Genomic DNA, 9,990 nt, shown 5'->3' with positions numbered 1-9,990 from the left:
TATAAAATTTTTATTTTTAAATTTATAAAAAAAATTAAAAAAAAGTTAAAAAAAAAAAAAAAAAAAAAAAAAAAAAAAAAAAAAAGAAATCCTTTCCTATATTTCTTTTATAATATGCTATTATGCTCAAAAAAAAAAAAAAAATAAAAGAAAATAATCTTTTATAAATGTTGCATAAATATGTGATTTTTAGCTATTTTTAAATAAAATTATAACTTTCTTTCTTTTTTCTTTATTTTTTTATATTTTTTTTTTTTATCACGGTAGTATATGTTATGACATATATATAAAATCCCTACAAAATAACGATTAAATTTTTTTATACATATAATATATATATATATATTATGTATCAACAATATTTTATATTCTATATTTCTATATATATATATATGTATGTATGTATTAATATAATTATATTTTTTTTTTTTTTTTATTTATTTTTTATTTTTATTTTTGGAATTAAATATATTTTTATTATTAAAAAAACAAAATAATAATAATTTCTTTTTGTATTCTCACGTTTCATAAAATATGTTTATAAATATTATTGTATAAAAAATATTATAATTATTTTTTAATTTTAATTTATATTTTTTATCATAAAAACTATTATTTTAAAAATACTTAAAAATATATATATATATATATATATATATATATAATATATATTTTATACAGTGTTAGTAATTTTTTTTCCATATACATATATATAATTAAGAATTCTTTAAAATGGATAATCTTATACGTCATTTAAAATTAACCAAGGAACAAATAACACCAGTTGTTTTAGTTGTAGGAGATCCAGGAAGAGTTGACAAGGTTAAAGTAGTATGTGATTCATATGTTGATTTAGCATACAATAGAGAATACAAAAGTGTAGAATGTCATTATAAGGGTCAGAAATTTTTATGTGTTAGTCATGGTGTAGGTTCAGCAGGTTGTGCTGTATGTTTTGAAGAACTATGTCAAAATGGAGCTAAAGTAATTATTCGTGCAGGTTCTTGTGGATCTCTTCAACCAGATTTAATAAAAAGAGGTGATATATGTGTATGTAATGCAGCTGTGAGGGAAGATAGAGTTTCTCATTTATTAATTCATGGAGATTTCCCAGCAGTTGGTGATTTTGATGTTTATGATACTTTAAATAAATGTGCAAAAGAATTAAACGTTCCAGTTTTTAATGGTATTAGTGTATCATCAGATATGTATTATCCAAATAAAATTCTTCCTTCAAGATTAGAAGATTATTCTAAAGCTAATGCTGCTGTTGTAGAAATGGAGCTAGCTACTCTTATGGTTATAGGAACCTTAAGAAATGTTAAAACAGGTGGTATTCTTATTGTTGATGGATGTCCATTCAAATGGGATGAAGGTGATTTCGACAATAATTTAGTTCCTCACCAATTAGAAAATATGATTAAAATTGCTTTAGGAGCATGTGCAAAATTAGCAACCAAATATACATAAATTTTAATATATTATATATATATTATATATATATATATATATAATTATTTATATTTAATTATTTTATATACATATTATAAAAACTATCCTTTTATATATATATAATTGTTTATTTTTTTATGACAGAAAAAAAAAAAAAAAAAAAAAAAAATATATTTTCAAGGTGTGTACGTGTACCATCAAACATATATATATGTATATATATTAATAATTTTTAATATATTTTTTTTTTTTTCTTTTGCTATTTTTCCTCTTAAATGAGAAAAAGATATATATATATATATTTATATAGATAGATATATGTTTATGTATTCATGAAAAAGAATAAATGCCTTTTATTTAGTACATTTTCCATGTGTTCTTAAAGAAAAAAAAAATTGTGTTAATTCTTAACGTAATATATTTTTTAAGGACAGTCTTAAAAGATAACATTTATGAAGCTAATAAAATATTAAAATATACTTTTAAAGAATTTTAATTTTAAAATAAAAATAATAATATATAACAATAAATAAATACATACATACATATATATATATTATGATATGTTAAAGGTTTATTAATAAGTAATGAATAAAAATGATAAAATGGAACAATCAATAATTTAAAAAAAAAAATATATATATAAAATATTAATTCAAGAATAAAAATATTGACAACACTGCCAATCTTAGAATAATTTTAGAGTTATAACAAATGATTTAATTTAGGCTCAATGCATGGAGCTCATTTAAAAACTCCCCCTGAAGAGAAAAAATAAATAAATAAATAAATAAATAAATAAATATAAATGTATATATAATAAATATAATATATATTATATATATATATATTTTTTTTTTTATGGAATTACTATGGTTATATGCTGAAGCAAGTTGGACTTTTCATAAAATAACTCGTATAGCACTTCGCTAGAGTAAAACGGAAGTTGTCTGCATAAAAATAAAACAAACAAATAAATAATATATACATATATATATATATATATATATATTGAAATATATATTTGTTTAGTTACATATGAGCTAGCTATTTTTTTTTTTTTTTTTTTTTTTTTTTTTTTTTTACCTTAACAAGTCATCAAATAAAATATTTTTGACCAAATAGCTATCCGTTTTTTTATACAAATTTAATACAATGGATTGGATGAATAAGTCTGGTTTTAAATGAGTATTAACATTTAGAGCTAGATTTGGAAAGATATATTTCTTTGTAATATTATATATTTCTTTAAAGAAAAGAAAACGTTTATGATTTAATGGATGAAATAAATGTATACTACCATCGTTTGATAAGGAGAGAGCAATGTTTGAGTTATCTTGTTTATTTATGGCGTTAATAAATTTAACAATTCTTCTATTAAAATTAAAATAATTGAATATATAAAGATTATCAATATCTTGATAATTTTTATATGAGAAGACAATAAAGTTGTTATAAACATCCATAGCAATGATTGATATAAAAGAATTGAATATAATATAATGACAACATAATATATTTAGATTGTTACTATAAAAATTTTTGGATATGGAAATAATACTTCGACTATCATATTGTTCTTCATAATTATACATATTAATAAAAATGCCTTTAAATAAATCAGCAATTATAATAAAATTTTTCATTATTTTAATATCACTAATATAAAAATTATTATCAAGAAAAGCACCTTTAGTGAAATCGTTATCATTAACTTCATGTATATAAAGTTTCGAATTAATACAATGAAGAATATTACTATAAGATTTATTATGATAATCTTTCATATCATTCCAATAATTATTATATTTATCTTCAATATTTAGAAAATATTCCTTTCCTTCATTTTTTATAATAGTTTTATAATTTCTTCCTCCGTATGTATTATTATTATTATAATTATCTGTGTGAACATAAAAGGGTAAGATTTGAGACACACAATTGTTATATGTTTTTTTCATGTAAACTAGTAGCTTTCCTTTTTTAAAAGTTTTGGTTTGATTATTTGAATTATCAGTATTTAATATATCTTCCTTTTGATTAGGATCAGTTATATGGTTGCCATCATTATTGAGATGATTATTATTATTATTATTATTATTTGTTTCTGATTTTATAATTCCTATATGGCTGACTGCTTCATTATTTTTGTTATTTTTTTGAATCGTATCAATTGATTTTGAAATTTCATCAATATTATGGGAAGAATTAAAATATGTGTCTAAATAATTTTTATTAAATTTAAAGAATATACTACTAAAATCGAGTATATATATATTTCCTTGTGTCTCTATTCGTTCGTTAATATTTAATCCAGTGCTTATATAAATATATTCTTTATTATTAAGGTATCCAAAAGAGACACATTGAATTTCTTCACTATGTTCAAAAATATAATAACCATATATATGTTTACTATTTTCATGATATAATAATAATTTATAATATTTTGTATATGTTTTAACACATTGAATTAATTTATTATTTTTTCTTAATATATTATCATCTTTCAAATTGTTTGTTGTATGTTCTGTATGTACAGGTAAAAATCTTTTCATTTGATGTGTATATTGATTATTAATACAATCATCTAAATATATATTAGGTATACATTGTATTTCTTCATTTTCATATAAAGTATTATTTTTTATTTCATCTTTCTGTAAATTAATTCTTTTTTTTAATAATTTCTTCAAACAATAATATTCATCATATTTTATTCTAACAACAACTGCTAGAACCTTTCCATATGTGATATCATATGAAAGATTATATGTTGAATTAAAACAATTTTTTTTATTTACATATTTATCATCATCACAATTATTATTATTATTATTATTATTATTATTATTATTATTATTACTATTATTATTATTATTATTACTATTATTATTACTATTATTATTATTGTTGTCATTTATTTCATTAATGCATTTTATTTTTTTTGGCATGTTATAGTCTCCTCCACATTTGTGTGCTTTCTTCAAAACATAATCATCCTTCGATATACATATTTTATGAATATATGGGTAGGATAACATTTTTTTGGTTGAAAAGTTATCATTAAGTGACAGATTTATTAAGTTGGAACCTTTTAAAAAAAATATTATATCATTTTGTATGTTGATATAATATGGATTACAATATGAATTAATATATCCAACGTATGTCTCATTATCATCTTGATAACACAAATAGCTATTATTATTTTTATTATGATGATTATCATTTATTTCATATGTTTGTTCATGTTTCTTATTGGATGTATGAAAAAAATCTGATCTGATAGTAACTTGTGTGGATTTAGACATAACATAATTATATTTACTATCATTTATACTAAATATTTGAAATTTATTATTTGAGAAACTTATAAATTCATTCTTATCTATTTTATGTAAACCTTTTATATGACCATAAATATCTTTGATATTATATAATATATTATTATATGCATGATATATATTGTAATTATTCTTGTTTTCATTTGTTTCTTCCTCTTCTTTATTATTATCATAACATCGTTGTAGTTTTTCTTTATTCAAAGGATGTATATATAATTTGCCCTTATAATTAGATAATAATAATATAGGATAATTAATATAATAACTATTCATTATATCTTTTTGAAATATTTCTTTTGATATATTTTTATCATCACTAATATTTCTTGTCATTTGGTTTATATCTATATATGGATATACAATAAGACAATTATAAAAAACATTACAATTATTATAATAATCATTTGTTTTGTTTTTATTTGTTTTGTTTTTATTTTTTATTTTTTTATTTTTCATTTTATTTGTAGACGATTTAAAATTAGATTCATCCAAAAGTATATATGAACCCTTGTAATTATTATCATCAAACATTTTATTATTAATATTAACGTTTCGATTTTTTGAAAGATATAAACTATTACTCATCAACGGTTGAATAAATTTATGAACAAATATTTTAAATTTCAGACTTGAGAATAAATTATTATTTTTTTTTTTTTTGGTTACTGAAAAAAAAGATTTATATATTAATATTGGTCTACCTGTCAAAAATATGATTAAAAAATAATCCTTATTTAATTTAAAAAATAAAATATTAATAATTTTTTCTGAATCCAAATAATTTATAAATGATTTGTCATTTTGATTAATTTTTTTCTTACTCCCTTCCTCCACATTATTATTATTATTATTATTATTATCAATGCTATTGTCGTCATATTTTATTATTTTTCCTTTATTCTTTTTTTTTAAGTTTGATTTTTTATTTATTGTATTATATATATATTTAGGAACCCCCATTACATTGTTACTTTTAAAAATTATTTTTTTCCTTCTGATATCAAAAATATTAAATGTTTTATTTGTATTAGACAAGTATGATAAATATATATGTCCTTTCTTATAATATAATGTTGACAAACATTCAATATTTTTTATATTAGGAATATATAATTGAAATATATTATCTATATTAATATGTTTGCTTTTTATAAAATCGTATAGCATATATATATTTTTTATTTGAAATATATTATATATATTAAAATGATCAAAAAAAAATTCCTCATTCTTTTTTTCTTTATCATCACATAATATATTATATGTATCATTAATATTATTGTTACTAATACGTTTGTGTAATGAATTTTTATTTGTATGTAAAATATTTTGTTCTTTTAAAAATTTGATAAAGCTAAATATATTTATTTCCTCTTGTTTATTTTCATATATTAAACAATGAAGAGTACATATATTATATAAAAAAATTATATTTTTAATAATATGTAGACATTGTTTTATAATATTTTTATTTAATACATATATAGAAGAATTATAATTTTCATATAAGATAATTAAATAATTTTCTATTAATTTACAACTTTTAATAGCATTATCAAAAGGAATATTTTTTATCAATATATATGTATTTTTATAATATAATATATTTATTTCATATTTACATATTTGTATTAACAAAATATTTTTATAATTTAATATATCTATAGTTGTGTCTATTAAATTAATATTTGTTTTTATATTTTCTTTTTTTTCTATTAAAAAAAAATTTAAATATTTTTTTTGTAAATAATATTCACTACCCTTCATTTCATAATAAAGATATTTATTTTCTTTTCTTATTCTTTTATATGACAAATAAAAAGATGATTTATTCACAAAATTTTGATCTTCCTTATTATTGTATTTATAGATATCATTATTTATATCTTCATAATGTATATTTATATGATGTCTTGTGTTTATATTTTTTTTTTCATTAATATAATTATCTTTTTTTGGATTACATATAATATCGTTATGTTCATATAATATTATATATGGAAAATATATCTTCTTCAAATAAAATAGAACATGTTTATTATTAAAATAATTTAGATTTGTGTTTTTAAAAAAAAATAAATATTTCTCAATACTCATTAATGTATTTGATATATATATTTCTTCATTATTATTTTTATTTTTGATATTCATACTTTTATAATTTGAATTATTTTTTATAATATACATAATTTTGTCTGAACAGAAATAGTTATCTCTATTAATATCATTAAAATCATTTTTATTCTTATCTATAAGATTTATATTATTATCTATTTCTTTTATATCATCTATAATATCTTCATCTTTCTCTCCTTTTAATAATGATAAATTATTGTAACAATGTGGATCGTTCTGTGTACTTTCTTTATCTTCAATGTGTTCATCATCTGAATACATAACATCATTCAAATTATTTATAAATATATCAGAATGGTTTCTTCCAACCTCATAATTGTCATTATTATTATTATTATTATTATTATCATTATCATTATTGTCATATTTATATAACAAACTTATCCTTTCAGAGAATTGTCTTAAAAAAAGATTTCTTTTTAATTTATTATTTTCATACAAAATAAAATATTCATTGGCTCTTGTCGTTTTTAAAAAGTTTATATTATCTATACATAATAAGATATATCTATCATTTTTTTCTTTTATATAATCATTTTTTTTATCACAAATTAATTTATCCTTATGATAATTTTTTAATTTCTTCATTTTATATATGTCATTTATTTCTTTTTTATTATTATTACACTTTTCTTCTTCTGTTAGATTTAATAAAATATATTGAACGTGTGTGTCTTTAAATTTTTTATCATTTCTTCTATATTCCTTGTCACATACTTGTATTCTTTCTTTCTGTAACAGTTCCGAGCAGTGAATATTTTTAATATAACATTGTAAAAATTCTATATCTAATTTAATATCAAGAGGTAATTCAAAAAATATTTTATGAATGGCACTTTTTTTCTTCCTTCCTATAAGAGATATATATACACTTTTATATATAGATGAGAAATGATCATATAATTTATATATATCTATTAATATTCCTTTACACGATATTTTATCAACCTTTGAAAAAAATAAATTATTATCATTATTATTATTATTTTGTATTTTATGTTTCGAATTTCTTGATTTTATATTTTCATTGTCTTTATCCTTCACTTGACTCTTTTGTATTAATATTTCTTCTTCATTTAAAGGAGTATCTTTATGAATATTAAAATTATTATTTGACATATCATCTGTTATAATATTTGTTATATCATTTGACATGTCATTGTTTGTCGTTTTGCCATTCACATCTTTTATATTGTCATTTATTTTTATTTTTATTTTTATTTTTTTTTTTTTTTTCAACAAAAATAAAGGAGAGGAATATTCTATATTTCCATGAGCATTTATTTTTGAAAAATGATTTTCTAATATTTTAATTTTTTTTTTATATTTTTGAAATAATAAATCATATTTTTTATTATTCAACTCTTTTGTATATTCATTGACATTTATATTTTTATTTAAATAATTTAATAAATCAAAAAGGAAATTATTATTTCTTTTATAATACTTTAACTTTTTATTTATATTTTTTTTTTTTTTTTTTTTTTTTTTTATTTGAATAATATCATTTCTTGTACTCCTTTTTCTTTGTATTAATATATTATCATTATTTGTGGGTTTTACCTTTTGTGCTTCTTCTATAAAATCAACAAAAGTGTTCTTCTTCTTATTATCATCATCATCATACGAATAACAATCGTGTTGAATAATTTTATCATGTTGAATAATTTTATCATGTTGAAAAAGTTTATTTTCTATATCCTCATTTTTAGCTCTTTTGTTAGGTGCTGATGAAAACGTATTGATATTTTTTCTTTTTCTAAAAATATGACTATTTATTTTTTTCTGATTTATATCATTTTTTTTAATTTTATTATTTTTATTTTTTGTTTTTATCTCCTCTTTTCTTCTTATGACACATATATCCGACACACCACCTATTCCGTCATATGAATATACAAAATAAAAATATTTTGAAATATAAAAAAAAGTTGACGTTTTTATAGTAGACATAAATTTATATATTCTATTCCATCTCATTAGATTTATGAAATCATTAAGATCTTTAGATACATGGCCATGTATAATATATTTTTTATTCAATAAAAATATATTATTATTTTTCATATGAACTTTTATAATTCTGAAATTTATATTAAAATATGTATAATCATAAAATAAACAATTATCTTTTATTGAATCAAATATTTCATTTATATAACAAGTCTTATTAAAAAAATAAACAACCTTTTTATAACTTATCATATTTATTATATATATATAATCATAACATATACATATAACAATATTTTTATATTTTAATATATCTACAATGTCGTTAGGAATATTATTTAATAATTCAACCATATCAAATTTATTCTTCTCAATTCTTAAAGTCACTAGTTTTAAATTTAACTCTTCAACTTTTCTCTGACCAACATTAATCTAAAGGAAAAATATTAAAATTAAAATTAACACACAAATATGTAAATATTTTTAAAATATAAAAATAAACACACACATAAATATATAAACATATAAACATATATATATATATATACATATATATATTTTTATTTATATAATTTTTATTTTCTTACCGCGTCCCGCTGAATAAGTACGTTAGCCAAATTATCATGATAAAATATTTTTTTTATAAAAACAAAATTTTTGTATATCTTATGTAATTTTATTTTACTTATATTATCAAGATATATATCTTTAGAAAAATAATTAGTTTGAATCTCCTTCCTCATCTTATCATTTTTCTCATTTCCTTTTGTCACTTCTATATTTTTTTTTTTGGTTGTATAAAATAAAGTATATAATGTTTTAAAATTATAAGAAAATGTAATGGAAAATTCACAAAAATTTATTTTGTTTTTTTTCGATTTTATAATTTTTTTTTTATTAAAATTTAAACAATAATTATTTAAAAAATATAATTCCTTTTTATATTCATCATCATTCTCATTTATTATCATATCTTCAACATGGCTTCTTTTATTATTTGATAATAATTTATTATTCTCATTATCTTTATTAAGTAATAAATTTAATTTTATTTTTTTTTTCTTTTTTTTTAATATATATTTTGTGTAGTTTTTTTTTTCTT

The 9,990-nt window shown here is 17.9% G+C and overlaps 2 protein-coding genes across 2 annotated transcripts in view; one reads left to right on the top strand and one right to left on the bottom strand.

Annotated features, from left to right (window-relative positions):
* Positions 1–732: 732 nt before the first annotated feature.
* On the top strand, positions 733–1,470 carry PGSY75_0513300 (purine nucleoside phosphorylase; the record flags this gene model as incomplete). The annotated part of the gene is made up of 1 exon (XM_018784413.1): positions 733–1,470. The coding sequence occupies one exon, from the start codon at positions 733–735 to the stop codon at positions 1,468–1,470; it is 738 nt and encodes a 245-aa protein (XP_018643068.1).
* Positions 1,471–2,171: 701 nt separating this feature from the next.
* PGSY75_0513200 (hypothetical protein) overlaps positions 2,172–9,990 on the bottom strand; it is a gene marked incomplete at both ends in the record, with an annotated part of 8,252 nt that continues 433 nt past the window's right edge. Inside the window, 4 exons of the mRNA XM_018784412.1 lie at positions 2,172–2,213; positions 2,324–2,402; positions 2,539–9,320; positions 9,476–9,990. The exon at positions 9,476–9,990 is cut by the window's right edge and continues 433 nt beyond it. Of these exons, the coding sequence (XP_018643067.1) occupies positions 2,172–2,213; positions 2,324–2,402; positions 2,539–9,320; positions 9,476–9,990 (7,418 nt within the window). The remainder of the gene's footprint in view (positions 2,214–2,323; positions 2,403–2,538; positions 9,321–9,475) is intronic.

This window comes from Plasmodium gaboni, chromosome 5 (genome assembly GCF_001602025.1).
Source record: "Plasmodium gaboni strain SY75 chromosome 5, whole genome shotgun sequence".
Classification (NCBI taxonomy): domain Eukaryota; phylum Apicomplexa; class Aconoidasida; order Haemosporida; family Plasmodiidae; genus Plasmodium; species Plasmodium gaboni.
This window is presented reverse-complemented; position numbering and strand designations above follow the sequence as displayed.